Source organism: Anastrepha ludens, chromosome 4 (genome assembly GCF_028408465.1).
Source record: "Anastrepha ludens isolate Willacy chromosome 4, idAnaLude1.1, whole genome shotgun sequence".
NCBI lineage: Eukaryota > Metazoa > Arthropoda > Insecta > Diptera > Tephritidae > Anastrepha > Anastrepha ludens.
In genome coordinates, this window is record NC_071500.1 from 20,045,400 (window position 1) to 20,062,272 (window position 16,873).

General features: G+C 35.1%; 1 protein-coding gene across 6 annotated transcripts in view; it reads left to right on the forward strand.

Annotated features, from left to right (window-relative positions):
- The window catches only part of LOC128860238 (neuronal synaptobrevin), a 39,571-nt gene extending 31,172 nt beyond the window's left edge, over positions 1-8,399 (forward strand). For 5 of the 6 annotated variants that reach the window (XM_054097623.1, XM_054097627.1, XM_054097625.1 and 2 more), the window contains one exon: positions 1,940-8,399. In XM_054097623.1, the coding sequence (XP_053953598.1) occupies positions 1,940-2,106 (167 nt within the window). In that variant the 3' untranslated portion in view covers positions 2,107-8,399. The remainder of the gene's footprint in view (positions 1-1,939) is intronic. The other variant, XR_008454230.1, reaches the window with a different exon arrangement.
- The last annotated feature ends 8,474 nt before the right edge of the window (positions 8,400-16,873 follow it).

The window sequence follows — 16,873 nt, forward strand, 5'->3', positions numbered from 1 at the left end:
TAAATTTACGAACAATTTCGATGGAATTTTCGATGATTACTGATTTTGGGCAGCCCGTATGTTCATTGTCATTTATGTCCTCACAACCATCTCTGAAACGTGTGAACCACTCATGAACTCTGGCTTGAGGTAGACAATTATCGCCATCAACTTTTTTCATCAATTCAATTGTTTCGGTAAACATTTTACCGATTTTAAAACAAAATTGCATAGTAGTTTTTTTTTCGAAACTCCGTTTTGTCTCGATGACACAAACATACTGACACTTAGACGCAATAACTTCGCTTCCACTGAGCCGCATGTCACCAAGCTTTCACTGGAAGTCAGCTAGGGATGTAACTTCCAACGCACTAACTCATTAAAAAGATGGCGCCATCAAAAACTTTTTTATAACGTCAGTCTTGTTTATTTTGGACTTCACTTTGTATTACCGGACATTCCAATCTTAATGAAAATTGCCTCAACCCCATGGTTATAAGGATACGCCTACGCCTACCAATATTTTTTGATTCATTTACACTCATCCAGATGAGATGTTCTCTGGAAAGGTTTCTATGGAAGTTACCGGGATATAGAGGGGAGAAAGACCATGAATTTAATTAACACAGCCCGGCACTTGTTAGAGAGGGACCGGGTCTTGATTGAGTGGATACTCGTTTTAAATTTTGGAGTATGATGATTTTTCATTCAACAGCCCGCCACTGGAAAATACCGTTTTGCAAATAACTGCTACGCTTTTTGTGTACTCCTATTTACAGCTGAAGGCAATGGGTGTATTTTTTTTTTTTTTTGTTTTTTGGTTCTGAGCCATCTATTCTCTGTTCTAAAGGGTTTGTGAGGAGCCATTCTATCGATGTTGAAAAACTGCACAGAACGTCTACTGCATTTAGTTCTAATTCAATAATCCGCACTAGTCTCCGTGATTTATCAGTATGATATGTACCATGCTTGTGTTATGGTATGCAGGGTTTCCCAGGATTCAGTAGTGGGACCACTCTCCCTGATTTCCACTTGTCAGGACATTCCCATGGCGGCCGGTTATACGTTACCGGAATGACTCGGATTTTTCTCGACCAAGGGCTCTGTCCCAGTAGACTAACCCTGTCTAGTGTACCGTACCTCTTGTGCGTCGATCAGCGTGGCCTACTCGTGAAAGTTTGTTGTCCAGAGAAACAACCTTGGAGGGTTAGAAAACACCCTTTATGGGATCTTTAACCGAAAAAATATTTTTCACGGTATCAGCGCTTTGTACCGTATCAGAGAAATACTAGTCAGAACCAAAATATATCGGAGCCGCTTACAATTTGAAGCTATACACAGATTTGCGGTTAATTCAATCTACACACCATCCAAAATTTTATTTTTATTTATATCCTATTAGACTTGCATTCCAGCGAGGGACTCGAAGTGGGTGCCCACGACAGTCGGTTCTTCGTAACCGGAACGACCCTGATTTTTATCTGACCAAGGACTGACACTTCAGCAGCATTCCCCGTACATACATGGGGAATGTTTATGCTGCTACAACAACAAAAAGTGAATGCTTTTATTTTAAACTTATTGGGTCGTCAATGTGTCGTATTATCCTTGACACCGATTACTGTAGCATCATCGACAATGTAGGGCATAGAAACATAACAGTTCTTGCAATATACTAAAAAAACAAAAACAGAAAACAGAAAATCAATTTTCATCAGTACCAAACATTTAGGATATTTCACTCATTTGTATATTTGTATGAGTATTGTATAGTAATGCATTTCAGGCACAATGTATTCTGCATATTATGTATGTATGTATGTAAATGTTCTCTAAACGTACGAGTATGTAAATATTTAAATGTCATTTCAATTAATTGCATTTAAGCAGTTCTAAAATAACAACAAAACTAATTTCTGAATTCTCTATTTAAACAAACAAAAAAAACAAAATCGAACAGATAAACTAGGATTTATAGGCGGCGAAACACAGCCACAATATCCACAGTATCCACAATATATGCCACCACCACCACCACAACAACAGGCACAAGCGCCAGCTGGTGGCACCTCATCATTGGTTGACGGCGACAGTGTTGGCAACAAAGAGCAACATGGTGCAGTATAAAGCTTTTCTTCAAGTCTACTAAGTTAAAGTGAAAAGGTAAACCAAAATACGAAAATTACAAAAATTATTAGAAACAACAAAAAAAAGAAGAAAAAAATTAAAAACATCAACGTTGAAAGTCAAAGCATTGGATAAACAACTTCTTAAAGGAGTAAGGATTGCGTCAAATAACCTCAAAAAGAAAAAACACAATTTTTTAAAAATGTGCGGAAAAAAGTAAAAGTAAATGTTGTTAAAAGGGCATTTTTTCAGCGAATTGTCTAGGCAGAAGTGACGTAACACTGGAACCATATTTGTACTTAAATAGGATTTCATTTAATTTAATAAAATATTTTCTCTTGTTTTTTTTTTTTTTAATATTAAATATTAAGATGATTAAGTTTAGTTGCCTGCAAGAGATTTCAGCATTAGCGGTTTAGTGCATATAGTTTTTCATGATTACATACATGAACAGGGTGTTTCAAGACTCCGCAATTTATTATTATTATTTTTTTTTTTGAGGATGGGAAAGAGGTAAAATTTGGAGTTAAAAATTGCGTCTCCGGTATACTGTACGATGCGCCTGCACCAAGTTATTCAATTTTGAACTTGACCAATCACGAAGCAATTCTAGGGTCATGCAGGCTAGCAAAAAACATAGGGTCTAGGGTCAACTCTGGCTAGCAACAATCAATGGATAAAATAGACTCATTCGAGTGCATAGTTTTGCGCGTCCGCTTGAGCCGGTGAACACAAACAATTTATGCTGAATATAAAAACTTGGCCTTGCTTTCAATTATTAACAGGAAAAAATTAAAGATCAAATACTCTAAATTTATTTTATACATATGTATAGCAAAATCAGTGACGTTTCCACAAAGAATATGTGCAAAAACAAGGAGACGCTATTTCAGTCCATTTCTCTTTTTAAATTATGGTACGAAATTGCAACACACAAAAAAGGAATTGGTTCTAAATCGATTCTTATTGCTCCTTATTGTGCTTTTAACTTTGTTTTTTTTTTTTTGAGTGGCTAAATTTGCTGCCTGTGGCTTGTTTTATTAGAGAAATGCAGCTTCGCGTCTTTATGCGTTTTTTGTGTTCGATCACTGGCCTTGTTGTTGCAGTTCACTAGTTAACGGCGATCTTTGTTCAAATTTCCCATTCCATTTGCTCACGTTTTAGTTGAGAGCGACGACTGATAAAGTCAGCAGTGCAACGCTGTGATTGGTCAACTTTAAACTTGAACAACTGGGACGGTAAAGTTGAAGTTGAAACTCTTAACCTGACAGTCGGTTTTACCTTACTAGAACGACACGAACTTATATCTGACTAGGGACTTTAGTATCATTCACTTTATGCAGTTGGAATAACAACAATATGAACTTTCAACTTCAAATTTCACCTTTTTTGTCACTCTCAAACATGAAGTGCGCAATTTTAGTATAATCTGTATGCCAAAGAGCGTTTTTTTGTTTTTGCATGTGTGTAATAGTCGAGGCTTGCTCAATTCTTCTACTCCTTATACAAATATGTATGTATGTATGTCTGTAAAGACTCGTGTGAGTTGACTTGAAGTTCGTTTATGGTACTCATTGTTCCATGGAATTTGAATGATGATTCGGTGAGAAGAATATATCCACAATTCAGGCGTACCCGCTTGTTGCGAGCTACATATACAACATTTACCGTAACAAGTGAAAATACTCATGAGCCGCCGCATACATATAAAAGTATACACATATATGTATATATATGTATGTCTGTATATGCCAACACCAAAATAATGACAAATATACTTTCAACAATAATTCAATAGAAGAAGAGGTAAAGATCCTACGAAATTAATTACTATTTCAACATAATTATAACATTTAAATAATGAGTAATTAATTACTGATATTTCAAAATATTGACATTTAAAGAATATTCGTTTATGATTGCATTATTAGTGTGAAAACTAAACAAAGACAAACGAACAAAAACCAAAGAGCGACAGGCAACGGGCATACAAACCAATATTTAAACTAGAGAAACAAAAATATTTGCATAATTAAAGAAAGAAAAAACTGAAATTAATTCATACATAAAAGCAAACAATAACAAAGAAAATGTATTAGAGAAACTAATGTAACGAGCAAATAAATAAATTTAGCGGACAAATGTATGAATTTTTATACGTTTTTCATTTTATGTTTCCATGAAAATTTCAAATTTATGTTAGATTGATTAATATTTTTCGTTTTAAAATTTGCGTTGCTTAGCGAAAATGTATTTAAATAGCAAAATAAATATATGTATGTATGTAAGCCAGTTAATGTTAATAAAACATATATATGAGGCACATGTATGGAAATGTTGAATTTTTATTAGAATAAAATTGCGTTTTTGCTTGAAATGGCGTGCATATACTATATACTACATAAATATTAAATTTAATCAGTACCAATGCCTAATTAATTACATACCTATGTACATGCCAAAGCTACCAACAAAATTAACAAAAATTAACAAACAAACAACAGACCTTAAATGTTAATTTATTTATTTAAAAATAATATAATTTTTTTTCTTTTTGAAATTTTTTTTTATTGAAAATAAATATTTTCACTATTGATGTAGATATTTTTCCGCTTAACAAATTTGATCAATAATAAAAATGTAATTAAATAAAAGTTGTTAGCCAGCATTAATAATATTTACTATTTCAACGATTATTTTAAGTGAGTATAAAATTAAAAAACAAAAAATAATGCAAAAACAAAACAAGTCAGCGATTAATAAATTGTCATACCAGCATACTATTGTACTACCTGCTGGTTGATGTGGCAACGCCCGCATTTAATGCAACACCGTTAAGGGCATTGCTATGTCAGTTTGCAACAGTGGGACAAATAAAAATACTACAATTTTTGTTTTGAATGTAAATTTTATGTAAGCCCTAATAAAAAAACTGAATTATGCTGTGTATACAATCCTTGAATAGACGAAAAACTTGTGTATAACAATAAAGTCACTACAAACATTTTGAAATCAAGTGCCACTAATGTGAGTAGACTTTGAAAAGTAAATCGCACTTCTACATACATAATGAATGATTTACAAGTTGCCATTCGACAACAAATTTCAAATAAATTGGTAAAAATGTTGATAAATGTTGGTAAATTAAGTTTTTACTATGACCTGTTTAACAGAAAAAAACTGACATAAATTGGTAAAAATTCGTACACATTTTTGTGAATTTGGTTTGCATTATGCCATGTTAACACAAACAAATTTTAAACAAATTTGTCAAAATTTTGACAATGCTTGTTAATTAAGTTTTTATTATGCCGTGTTTAAACAAAACTAAAATTTTTACATAAATTCGTGGAAATTTTGACAAATGCTTGGAAGTTTAGTTCTTTTTATGTCGTGGAGAGGCAAAAAAAAAGTACACAAATTTCTGAAAATTTTGACAAATTTGTTACAAAAAGTTCATCTTATGTTGCGTTTAAACAAAATAAAAATTTTGAGGTAAATTTTGACAAATGCGTGCAAGCTTAGATTTCATTACGCCATGTTCACACAAACAAATTTTACACAAGTTTGTCTAAATTTTGACAATACTTATTAATTTAGCTTTTATTATGTCGCGTTTAAACAAAATAAAAATGTTGACATACATTTGTGGAATTTTTTACAAATTTCTTACAAAAAGTTGTTCTTATGTCGTGTGTAAACGAAAAAATTTAAATAAATATGACGAAATTTTGACAAATGCTTGCAAGTTTAGTACATTATGTCGACCAAAACAAAGTACACAAATTCCTGAAAATTTTGGCAAATTTGTACAAAAAGTTCGTCTTATGCCGTCTTTAAACAAAAAAAAAAATTAACATAAATTTGTGGAAATTTTGAGAAATTCGTCACAAAAATTGTGGTGTTTAAACAAAAAAAAAAATTTCAATTTCTTGAAATTTTGACAAATGTTTGCGGGTTTAGTTTTCATTATGCCGTGTTTAGACGAACAAGTGTACACAAATTGGTAAATGTTTTTATAATTATTATTATATATAATTTTCTTATAAATTTCGACAAATACTTGCAAGTTTAGTTTTCATTCATACACAAATTTGTCAAAATTTTGACAATGCTTGTTAATTAAGTTTATATTATGCCGTGTTTAAACAAAATAAAATTTTCACATAAATTTGACGAAATTTTGACAAATTTCTCGTGTGTAAACGAAAAAATTTAAATAAATATGTCGAAATTTTGACAAATGCTTGAATGTTTAATTTGCATTATGTCGTGGTGAGACAAAAAAAAATATACACAAACTTGTGGAAATTTTGGCAAATTTGTCACAAAAATTTGTTCTTATCTAAACAAAAACACATTGGCATAAATTTGTGGAAATTTTGAGAAATTCGCCACAAAAAGTTCTGCGTGTTTAAACAAAAAAAATGTATTAAAATATAGGAAAACTTTGACAAATGCTTGCGTGTGTAGTTATCATTATGCCGTTTTTAGACCAAAACAAGTTACACAAATTGTTAAAAAATTGTATAAATTTTTGTTAATTTCGTTTTCATTACACCGTGTTTAAACAAAAAATATTTAAAAAGTGTTTTAAAAAATTAAAAAACAACTAAAAAATTTTCTAAAATTTTTACAAATGCTTCCAATGCTTAGTTTTATTTTATACAATTTTTTTTTATTGAAATACGACTATAAAAAATGTTACATAAATTTGTCAAAAATTGACATGCTTGTAAATTTAGTTTTCATTATGTCGTATTGCGAAAAAAAAATTTTACACAAATTTGTCCCAAAAATTTCTTTTTATATCGAGTTTAAAAAAAATGTTAAAAACTTGTATAAATTTTTAATAATTTAGTTAGTTTTTATGTATCAATTTTTTTTTATTTAAACACTACTATAAAATATGTTACATACATTTTTCGAAATTTCGACAAAACGAAAATCTGCAAAATGCAAAATTAGTCATTTTCACTACAGTGGCAAATTCTGACATAAGAAATTGCACAATTATAACCAGGCGTGAAAAAGTTTCACATGAATGGCTTCGAATTTTCCACAAATGTCAGCAATTCTACCCACTTCTCATTTGCTCGTGGCACTTTGAAGGCTCAAATCTGTTTTTTGTTTTGTTCTTTACTGCGCCTATAAAACTGCATACTACCATATACTCAAGTAAATAAATGTATACTATGCGATAATTAATGAATATTTGTTTACTATATGTATACATACAATACATATACATATATTTGATTGAAAGTTCGACCTATAGGGAAATTCAATATTTGTGGGAATTATTTAATACAAAATGTTAAACATATTTGCAAATCCTTCGTGGTGCTCTATATGATTTGAAAAATATCGAAATAAGAAGGCATACGAAGTATATGAAACAAAAACAAAAACCAAAACCAAAAAAGAAAACAGTTACAAACAGAGTGACTGCTAGTTACTCATCAGTTATAAGTGGGTGGGTCAATTATTGATTTTTTGCGTTCTAAAGTAATGAATTCAAATGCGTGCCAACGCATCCATTATTAAACTGTGGGTAATATGGATTTGCAATTTGAATATTTCTTTCAGAAATATCCCTAATATCCAGAAATCCATGTACATCATATATTTGCTTATGTTCCCAACGGAGCTTTGCGAGTGATCGCAGTAAGTGTTGTCATGGCTGGCCTAGTGTTAGTGCGCTGTGCAATTGCTCACTATTTTTTCGTGTGTGTGTGTATATGCACATTTTCAGGTAGAACTCTCGTAAATGTTAGAAGCATTACATAAATGTGGCACTAAAATATTTAAATAATTTAAATATATATAAGTGTTAGTAGTTTCAACTACATAATTATATATTCAAGTAATAGCAGTCAATCTAATGATAACCTCAAACTGATTCTAAATGACACTTTTTCGTAACTAACTTCATTCCGAAAAGTATTTCCACTGCTTCTCTAACGAAAAATGTATTTTCTTATGATCTGACGCCGTGATTTTCATGACTAACAAAGTAGTACAATTCCCACGTGAAGCTCTTACTTTTCATAACTAAGTCCAGTTGAATCCTAATGAATTGAAATTGAAGAACAAAGAATTAAAACAACAACTGCGTAGCAAAAGACAAACATAAGAAAACAAAAAAAGAAAATCCAAATTAACAAAAAAAAAAAACAAAACAAAAATGTTGTAAAGAAAATACTTAGTAGCAGCAGTAAAGAACAAACTAAAATAATAATAACAAATCGACCAAATTCCAAACCAAAACAAAAAAAAAAAAAAACCAAAAAGACAAACAAAGCGAAAATGATAGTAAATGAAAATGAGGACGATTGAAGATTTCAAATGGATTAAATCAATAAATACAATGCAAGATCTGTGTATGGATATACATACGTACACATATGAATATGAATATTATATATAAACGATAATAATATTAATTAATTTAATGATTAATTGCACCCAAATACATAAATATTTAAATAAATAAATAAAACTACAAAAAAACAAACAAAAAAAAACTATTCAACATGTTTTCAGATTTAATTTTATCATTTACATGTAAATATATGTATATATCTGGCAACCCTGTACATATATCTCTTTGAACATAGATAGTCAAAGCCTATCTCACTATTTTGTTTGTATACAATAAACTTCGAGTCTCGACATTGTAGCTTTTATTAGGTCAGCAATCATGATTCATTGATAAAAGTTTTGCTGAGTACAGGGTTTGATTGAAAAGTAGTGAGCCTTCCCGCGCGGAGCGTCTGCCAAGCGATCAACCGAATCGGCTGGTGGGGAAAATGATCGTTGGACCTTCCCCTTCCACTAGAAACCGGTCCCAGTTCGCTGGCAACAGCGGTGCAGTCAACATCGTTCCGCGCGTGAAAGCTGTTTTAAAAGTGAGTTAGGATTTTGCAGTGGCGAAAATGCAGCGATCGTTGGAGCAACGTTACTCGATTAAATTTTGCGTAAAGCTAAACAAAACGAGTACCGAAACCATTGGGCTACTCAAGGAGGCTTACAGGGACAAATCTCTGTCCAGTGCCCAGGTAAAACGGTGGCACAAGTTGTTCAAGGAAGGCCGGGAGGACGTCGAAGACGAACAGCGATCTGGAAGGCATTCGACGATGCAAACAGACGAAGATGTGAACCGGGTACGTGAATTTTTAAACATTGACCGTCGTGCTAGTCTACGTAAGATCAGTGAAGAGTTAAATTAAACTTATTACAATGTGCGGGAAATCGGCCCGACCTCGTCAACAACTGGACCGTTCATCACGACAATGCGCCGGCGCACACCGCCTTCCTCTGCACCTCTGCATTCTCCAAGACGGGGGTTCTGGTGCTTCCCCACCCTCCCTACAGCCCAGACCTATCCCCTCCGGACTTCTTCTTGTTCCCGCGCCTGAGAAGAAAGCAGAAGGGGAAGCGTTTCGACACCATCGAGGCGATCCAAAAAACTGTGACAGCCGAATTGAACGCGATACCGGCGGATGAATTTAAAAAATGTTTCCTGCAGTGGAAGGACCGCTACCAGCGGTGAATTGACGCTCAAGGGTCCTATTTTGAAGAATATTAGTTGTATAAGCCAAAAGGTTTAATAAAACTGCTTACAAAAAAATAAGGCTCATTACTTTTCAATCAAACCCTGTAAGCAGCTTTCGGCTCCCTTAGCAAGACACTGGGTTGCGAACTCTAGAAGTTTTGAGTAAAAGTGGAGGAAAAGTAAAATTTTTATATTAGAAAAAACATTTCATTTTCAAAATGGTCTGCTTACAAGCAACAACTCGCTCAAGAGCTTTCATCGGTATGTTGAGGACTATGGGAGTATGACATGGAGTACATACCGCTTAAGTCAGGACATGACGGAGTATTTGACGTAATCCAAGATCGGTGAGTGGAGAATTTACAAAGCTTTATTTCTTGTGATGTGTTGATTTAGAAAGAATTCATGTTTTGCAAAGAGCTAGCATTTCCCAAAGAGTTACGACAGGGAGTATAATTGGATAGTCCCGACGTGACCGATAAAATTGCATACCTCATTATAAAATAGTTGGAATTGACGGAACTTGTTTCCAATGAGCCCACCTTACCATGGATGGATGAAGTGTCCAGAGGAGGCTTAGCAAAGCACAGTACCAGCATGAAAAAGCTCCTCATAAAAAACCATCTGCCAGCATCGGCTTAATACTGTAGGCCCCTCCATTTATCGAACAACATCAAGACGCATGCCACAAAGAGGGAGAGGATCTCGGCCAAACACCTAACAAAATTTGTACGCGCCAATTACTTATTTATTTTTAACGAAATAGTTTCATATTGGCGAAGCTTCGCAATTTCGGTTTTAAATTTGATAATTAATTTACAAAATAAAATCTTGGTTTAAATGAAATAATTTCTTGTTTTAATACCAAAATGAAGAAAAAGTTTTTTCTTATAGCGGTCGCTCCTCGGCAGTGACTGGTAAACCTCCGAGTGTATTTCTGCCTTGAAAAAGGTCCTCATAAAAATAAATCTGCCCTTGCGAGTCGGCTTGAAACTGTAGGACCCTCCATTTCTGAATATGCTTTGAAAAACGTTAAAATTGAGTTGGGGACTAAGATCATACCGTTTTTATAATTTCTCTTATTTTATAACGATTTGTTTGCTGCTTGGCAACAACATTTTCGACACCTGCACTTCCTTGCTTTTCATCGGCGTCAAAAAACTGCCGAAGCAGCCCGGAACATTTGCGACGTGTATGGAGAAGGTGTCATAGACGAGTCTACAGCACCGAAATGCTTTGCAAAGTTCAAAAAATGATGACTTTGACATCGATGACACGTCCCGTAGCGGAAGTCGATTCTGACGTCTCCAGTCACTTTTAAAGAGAAACGGTCGCCAAATCAGTTGTAAATTGGCGGAAAAAATTAACAGCGATCATAAAACGATTCTCATACACGTTCATTCTGTGGGATTTACCAAAAAATTGGGAGCCTGGGTGCCGTAAGAGCTCAACGAAAAAAACAAAGAAAGTCGCCTTTAAATTGCTTCTCAGTGTCTCGCCCGCTATCACGCAACACGCGGCCATAAACAACGCGTTTTGTACCGAATCGTCACGGGAGATGAGAAGGCACCATTTCTTACATCAATATGAAGCAAAGAGGGAGTGTGTGGCTCCAGGAGATACGTCAAAGCTGAGAGTCAAGCCTGATCTTCATCCAAAGAATATCATGATATGTGTTTGATGGGACTGGGACGGCATGTTGCACTGGGAAATGGTCGAAAAGAATGCCACGCTCAACAAGCAGCTCCACGTTGTCCAGCTACACCGCGTGAATTAGGCTATTCGACTGAAAATACCCGATCGACATGGTCAAACCATACTCCTTCACGGCAACGCCAAGCCCCATGTTGCACAAGCCGTCAAAGCCGCACTCCAAGAGCTCGAATGCGAAGTTCTTCAGCATCCGCTGCATTCACCGGGCTTTGCAACGACCGTTTGCCATCTTTTCAACTCCCTGCCAAACCATATGAAGAGAGTTACCTTCGATAACAAAGAGGTCCGTAAAAACTGGCTCAACAACTTCTTTGACATCAGAACAGGCCATTTTTGGCGAAACGGCATCAACAAATTGATCGAGAGGAGGGAAGAGGTTGTAAACAGCAACAGCGAATATATTATTGATTAACTTATTCATATAATTATTATTTTTTGTTTAAATGAAAGTTGAACGCTACGACTTATTCCCCAACCCGATATTTTAAAGATTTTGTTTGTTCTTTACACGCAGATTTCTGCAAATTGGTGAAAATTCATGCATACTTTTACGGAAATAAAAATAGTAGTGCCTTGAAAGAAAAGTCAATTTTATTACACTTTTCCGAATGACTCGGCAGATCTAAGCTCTTTGCATTGCCGTGCTACGCTAAGCAAAGGACGCATATTGTATTGGCTATTTAGTAACCAGGTAAGTAACAAAATGGTACAGGAGCGAAATGGTATTTGGACAGGAACTACAGCTGTCTTTATAATCCAGGTATGATGACAATGGATCGGAAAACTTTGCAATACTTAAATTAGCAGACTGGATAATTGGTGAAAGGTAGCGAAGAACAAAAATCAGTTTTGTGGTGACAGCCAAGCCACACTTAATGAGCTAGAAATCGTTCATACCACTTCAGAAATATTTCAGGAAGGTAAGTTGATGCTAAACTCCGTCTCAAGGTGGAATGAACTTGGCAGATCAAAGAACTGACCGATGAATTTGCGAACTGCGGTTCGTCAAATAGACCGGAGCTTGTAGACAAAAACATAGCAAGAACTGTCGGTTAATTAAATGTTTTCATTAGTAAAAATCATGAGTGCCATTAGTGCAGTAATGACACCTGAAACACAATCCCAAGTATTTCTTGAAAACGTCTGACAGAGGCAGTAGCTAAATTCCCCATTAGACAGAGGAGGAGTGAGCTACGAGCCCTGATAGATCTAATTACGGCGCATACTTTATGGTGACTAAATGGAGTCCAGATAGGCATCATCGACGATCAACTGTCCTGGTTCCGCCAGACTTAGAGGGTGCATTTTTGGGTAGGCATCATCGACGATCCACTGTGTACATCTCGTTTGAAAGATGAGGATAGTAATATACGAAGCAGTTTTTCTGTCGCTGTCCGGGTTTCGCCAGACTTAGATGGTGCAGTTTTGGGTGGGATGCACTAAGAAGAGACAAGCTACATTATCTGACCCCCAAAATTTCGTAGAAAAATCTAGAAAGTCTGCGGTGGAGTAATCAAGGATGATAGATTACCAGGCTTGGCCAATCTACTATGATGAAATATAAGATTTTGTGAGCAGCTTCATATATTTTCACATGTATTCAGACGTCTCGTCTAATCAGTTATTATTCAATGTGAGCGATGACTGTGTTGATTTTTTACGTAGATCACCAGCACAACCTCAGTTTTTTCGTAAGTAAACCGACGTGACATCTCCTGTTACGTCAGCCCATCAGCTGATTCTTTTAAATTTGCTGAGAGGCGGTTAGGGGTTTGATTTTGGCCAGACCTCTGAAATAGTTTCACCATGCGGAGTAATGAGTCCCACCACTCCTGGCTCGCCATATCTTTTAAAACCTCCCTTTTGACTTTAAGTTCAATGGGCAATTTTGCCTTAGTGCAGATAACGAAATCTTCTCACGCTTCGCTGACAATGAAGTATAATTACGTATACGTATCTTTCCATAAGATATGAATAAATTCTTTAACCAAGTGCTGTGGTTTCACATTTAATGTACTTAAGACACTAGTCCACAGCCCACTATGGAATTTTTATAATTTACAATATATACATAAATACACAAATATTCGAATCTCTATGGCTTTATTTTCTATGTCTGTTAGCGTAGCCACTAAACTTCTCCAATTAAAGTACAGAATGAATTGTCAGATTAAATTCTATCTAATTTAAAAAGCACGAGCTTTCGTTCAGAGCGCTCCTATAAATTTATTTAAAAACATTCAGCAACAATAAAATGCAGCAAAAATTGTATTTATATTTTATGTACAGGTGTATTAAAAGAGATTTTATCCTAGTCCATGACTTAAATTTTATCAATTAAACAGGCATCTAATAAAAGATTCGCAATGCAATAAAATTTAATAAGTTTCACATGTCCAAACCAATTAATACCATCAAGCATATGTATGTGTGTGTGTGTGTTTAGCATAAAGCTGTTGAAAGAGGTATTTCAGTGAAACGGTAAGTACATATAGATTCATGTGTAAAGGTTAGATCAGACGTAGCAAGCAATTTGGTTTCAAAAAGTAGCAAACTAATAATTACTAGAGCAGCTGAACTATGCTTTACTGCACTAAGACTGAGGATGACTGGGCAATTCTCACAAATGCTTTTTAGTCACAGTAACATACAGGACATAAGCGAAAGGTCAGACTAAGCTATTCTACAAGTAAAGTTTGGCAAGAAACCTGGTTTTGTAATAGAACGGAATGGCTGGCAGAAGGGCTTAGAAGCCGATCACCAGGCACAACATTTCTTGAAAGATGGATCCAAAAGGACGGAAGGAGTAGGAGTGGCTGCGTTCTGCCCGCAATTTCATCTCCAAAAGTCTTTCAGCTTTTCTAGCATATTTCAAGAAGAGTTATATGCTGCTGGTGTTGTAGTTGTAACACCATAAACATTCCCCATACATATACGGGGAATGCTGCTGAAGTGACAGTCCTTGGTCGGAAATAAATCCGGGTGGTTTCGGTTACGTAGAACCGACTGCCGTGGGAAAGTGGTTCTCTGCTGTAACCAGAGCAGAGCAGTTGATTTAGCGCTGAAATTCACACCCTCACACAAACATCTTCATCGATAGTCAAGCTGCATTTAAAGCAATAATGACTGTCATGAATTCCTCGGTATGGACAGGCTCTGCGAGAATAGATAAGTCACAATTTACTGGGTAATAAGGCTCAAGAGAATAGAGGGAAATGAGAGAGTTGACGAGCTTGCTTAGGCAGGCACCCGCTTGCCTAGGATGAGTACGTCGAGCATATATCCCTCACTGTCAGTTTTAAAGACGGAGCTAGACGTGGAACTAGCTCTGGCAGCACTTTCTATATAGGAAGCCTCGACCTCCCAAACAAAAAAACAAGCAGAATTCAGATAAGTTAATTTAGAGCGTCACCTGGCGGACAAATTTTTGATCTTTGAACTTTTTTGAGGTACTCGAGATTTTGTGCACTTTTTCGGAAATAACTTAATTTTAGATGTAAGAAGAAAATACCGAAAAAAATTGTGTTTCATCAAGACAACGCCCGGTGTCACAAGTCAATCAAAACAATGGCAAACCTACATGAATTGAACTTAAAATTGCTCCCACATTCACCATTCGCAGACCTAAAAAATGCTCGCCGGTAAGAAATTTCCATCGAATAAAGCGGTTATCGGCGAAACTGAGGCCTATTCCTAGAAAAAGGAAAATTTAATAATGCAACGCTAACCAGTTGAAAGTAAATTTCCAGCTCAAATTGCTTGCTGTTTATTTACTATAAAACTATGAAAAGTTTTTTTTCGAAAAAACTTACTAAAAAGAACTTTCTACAACTAACTTTCGAATATTCATACGCCGAGGTAAATACTTTCGTCAGTGAAATGGATTGAAAAATCACTTTCCTTGCTATATCTAACCGCACCTTAATACTCTCACACTTGCACTAATCGCATTTGTTTACCACTCTGGTAAATATTTATAAGCTTGGCGACGATTGGGCTTAACGTGCAAACACTTGTCCGCAAATATGCACACACAAATACATCTACATATGTATGTGTGTTTGACTACTCGTAAACAAGCAGCGCAGGTAAGAATTAATGCATATAAAAAGGATTGGTTAAGGAATATCTGTTGCTGAGGGAATATCTGTGCATAGCTTCAACGTTTGTTTTAAAAACAAGAGAAGCACGTACGCCATTTTTCAATAATCGAATATGGATTTCAGTAGATTTTTCATGTTTAATAAAATCCTTGACTGGAATTTGCACACTATGCACACATACATACATGCATTTTAATAAGTGCGTGGGGATATACGCACCTGTGTGTGGACAATAGGGGAACTCCTCAAAGGCGAAGTATTTGAAATTCAAAAATGTATCTAAGAATAAATTATGAGCATATGATGCTAATGTTGTTTACCACACAGTGATATCAGATCAGTATATCTACGCCCATGTATGTACGTCTTCATGCATGTATTTACTTATACAAGTAGATATAAATAGGATAAAATAGTATGCAATTTCTTTTTTTAGCGGTATACGGCCATTCCATTGTTGGTATGGGGCACTTAGCAGATAAGTACGTATTCTTAAAGCTTACGTGTTGATTTACTAAAAAAGATATAAAAAATTGTTTTAAATAAAAATGAAAAGTTGATCGAATCTATGCGGTAAATTTTTAGAATGTTCAGACATTTGTACAAAAAAAAAGGTTACACAAATATTAAAAAGTCGACGAAATCTGGTAGTCTGGGGGGTTGATGAAATCCGGTAAAAGGGTCTGAGTAATAATACCTGACATTCGCCTTTTTAAAGGTACATTTGAATGTTTTTCATCCAGTGACTTTTACAGCGTACGACACAGAGAAGCTTTCGAAGATAACCATTGAAATGTTTTTACAAGAGAAAGTTACAAATTTGGGTTTAATCTCAAGACCTGAAGCAAAACTACCTTTTTTCACAATACGCAAGTTGTGACGCTTATTCTCTTCTATGCGGCTTGCCTTTTCTATTTTACGACTTTGCAACACTTCGTGTGATGAGCTGTAATTGAATATTTTTATCGAAAACTTTACGAGTTTTATTTTTCTCCTTTTTTCAGCGAGTTGAAAAAGTCATCTCGCCCAAAAGATGAAATCAATACGTGAATATTTTCGTGCGATTATTAAGATATTCGACATGGGATAGGACATTCATTTTGGGCATTAGTGGGATCAGCATAAAGTCAATATTGCATGCACATTTGATCGTCAAGAAGATTTTTGCTCGTTGGGCACCGCATGATTTGACAATTGCCGAAATGACTCGTGTCGATTGGTGTAAAGAAATATTGAAGAAATTCAGAAGTGGTAGTTCAAAGTACGTATATGGCTACATAATAGGTGAGTAATATTGGATCTATGCATATGAGCTGGAAAAAAACTACAATCGACAGAGTGGCCGTTCCAACACGAGCTTCATCCAACAAAAGCGGCTTGTGAAAAAGGCATC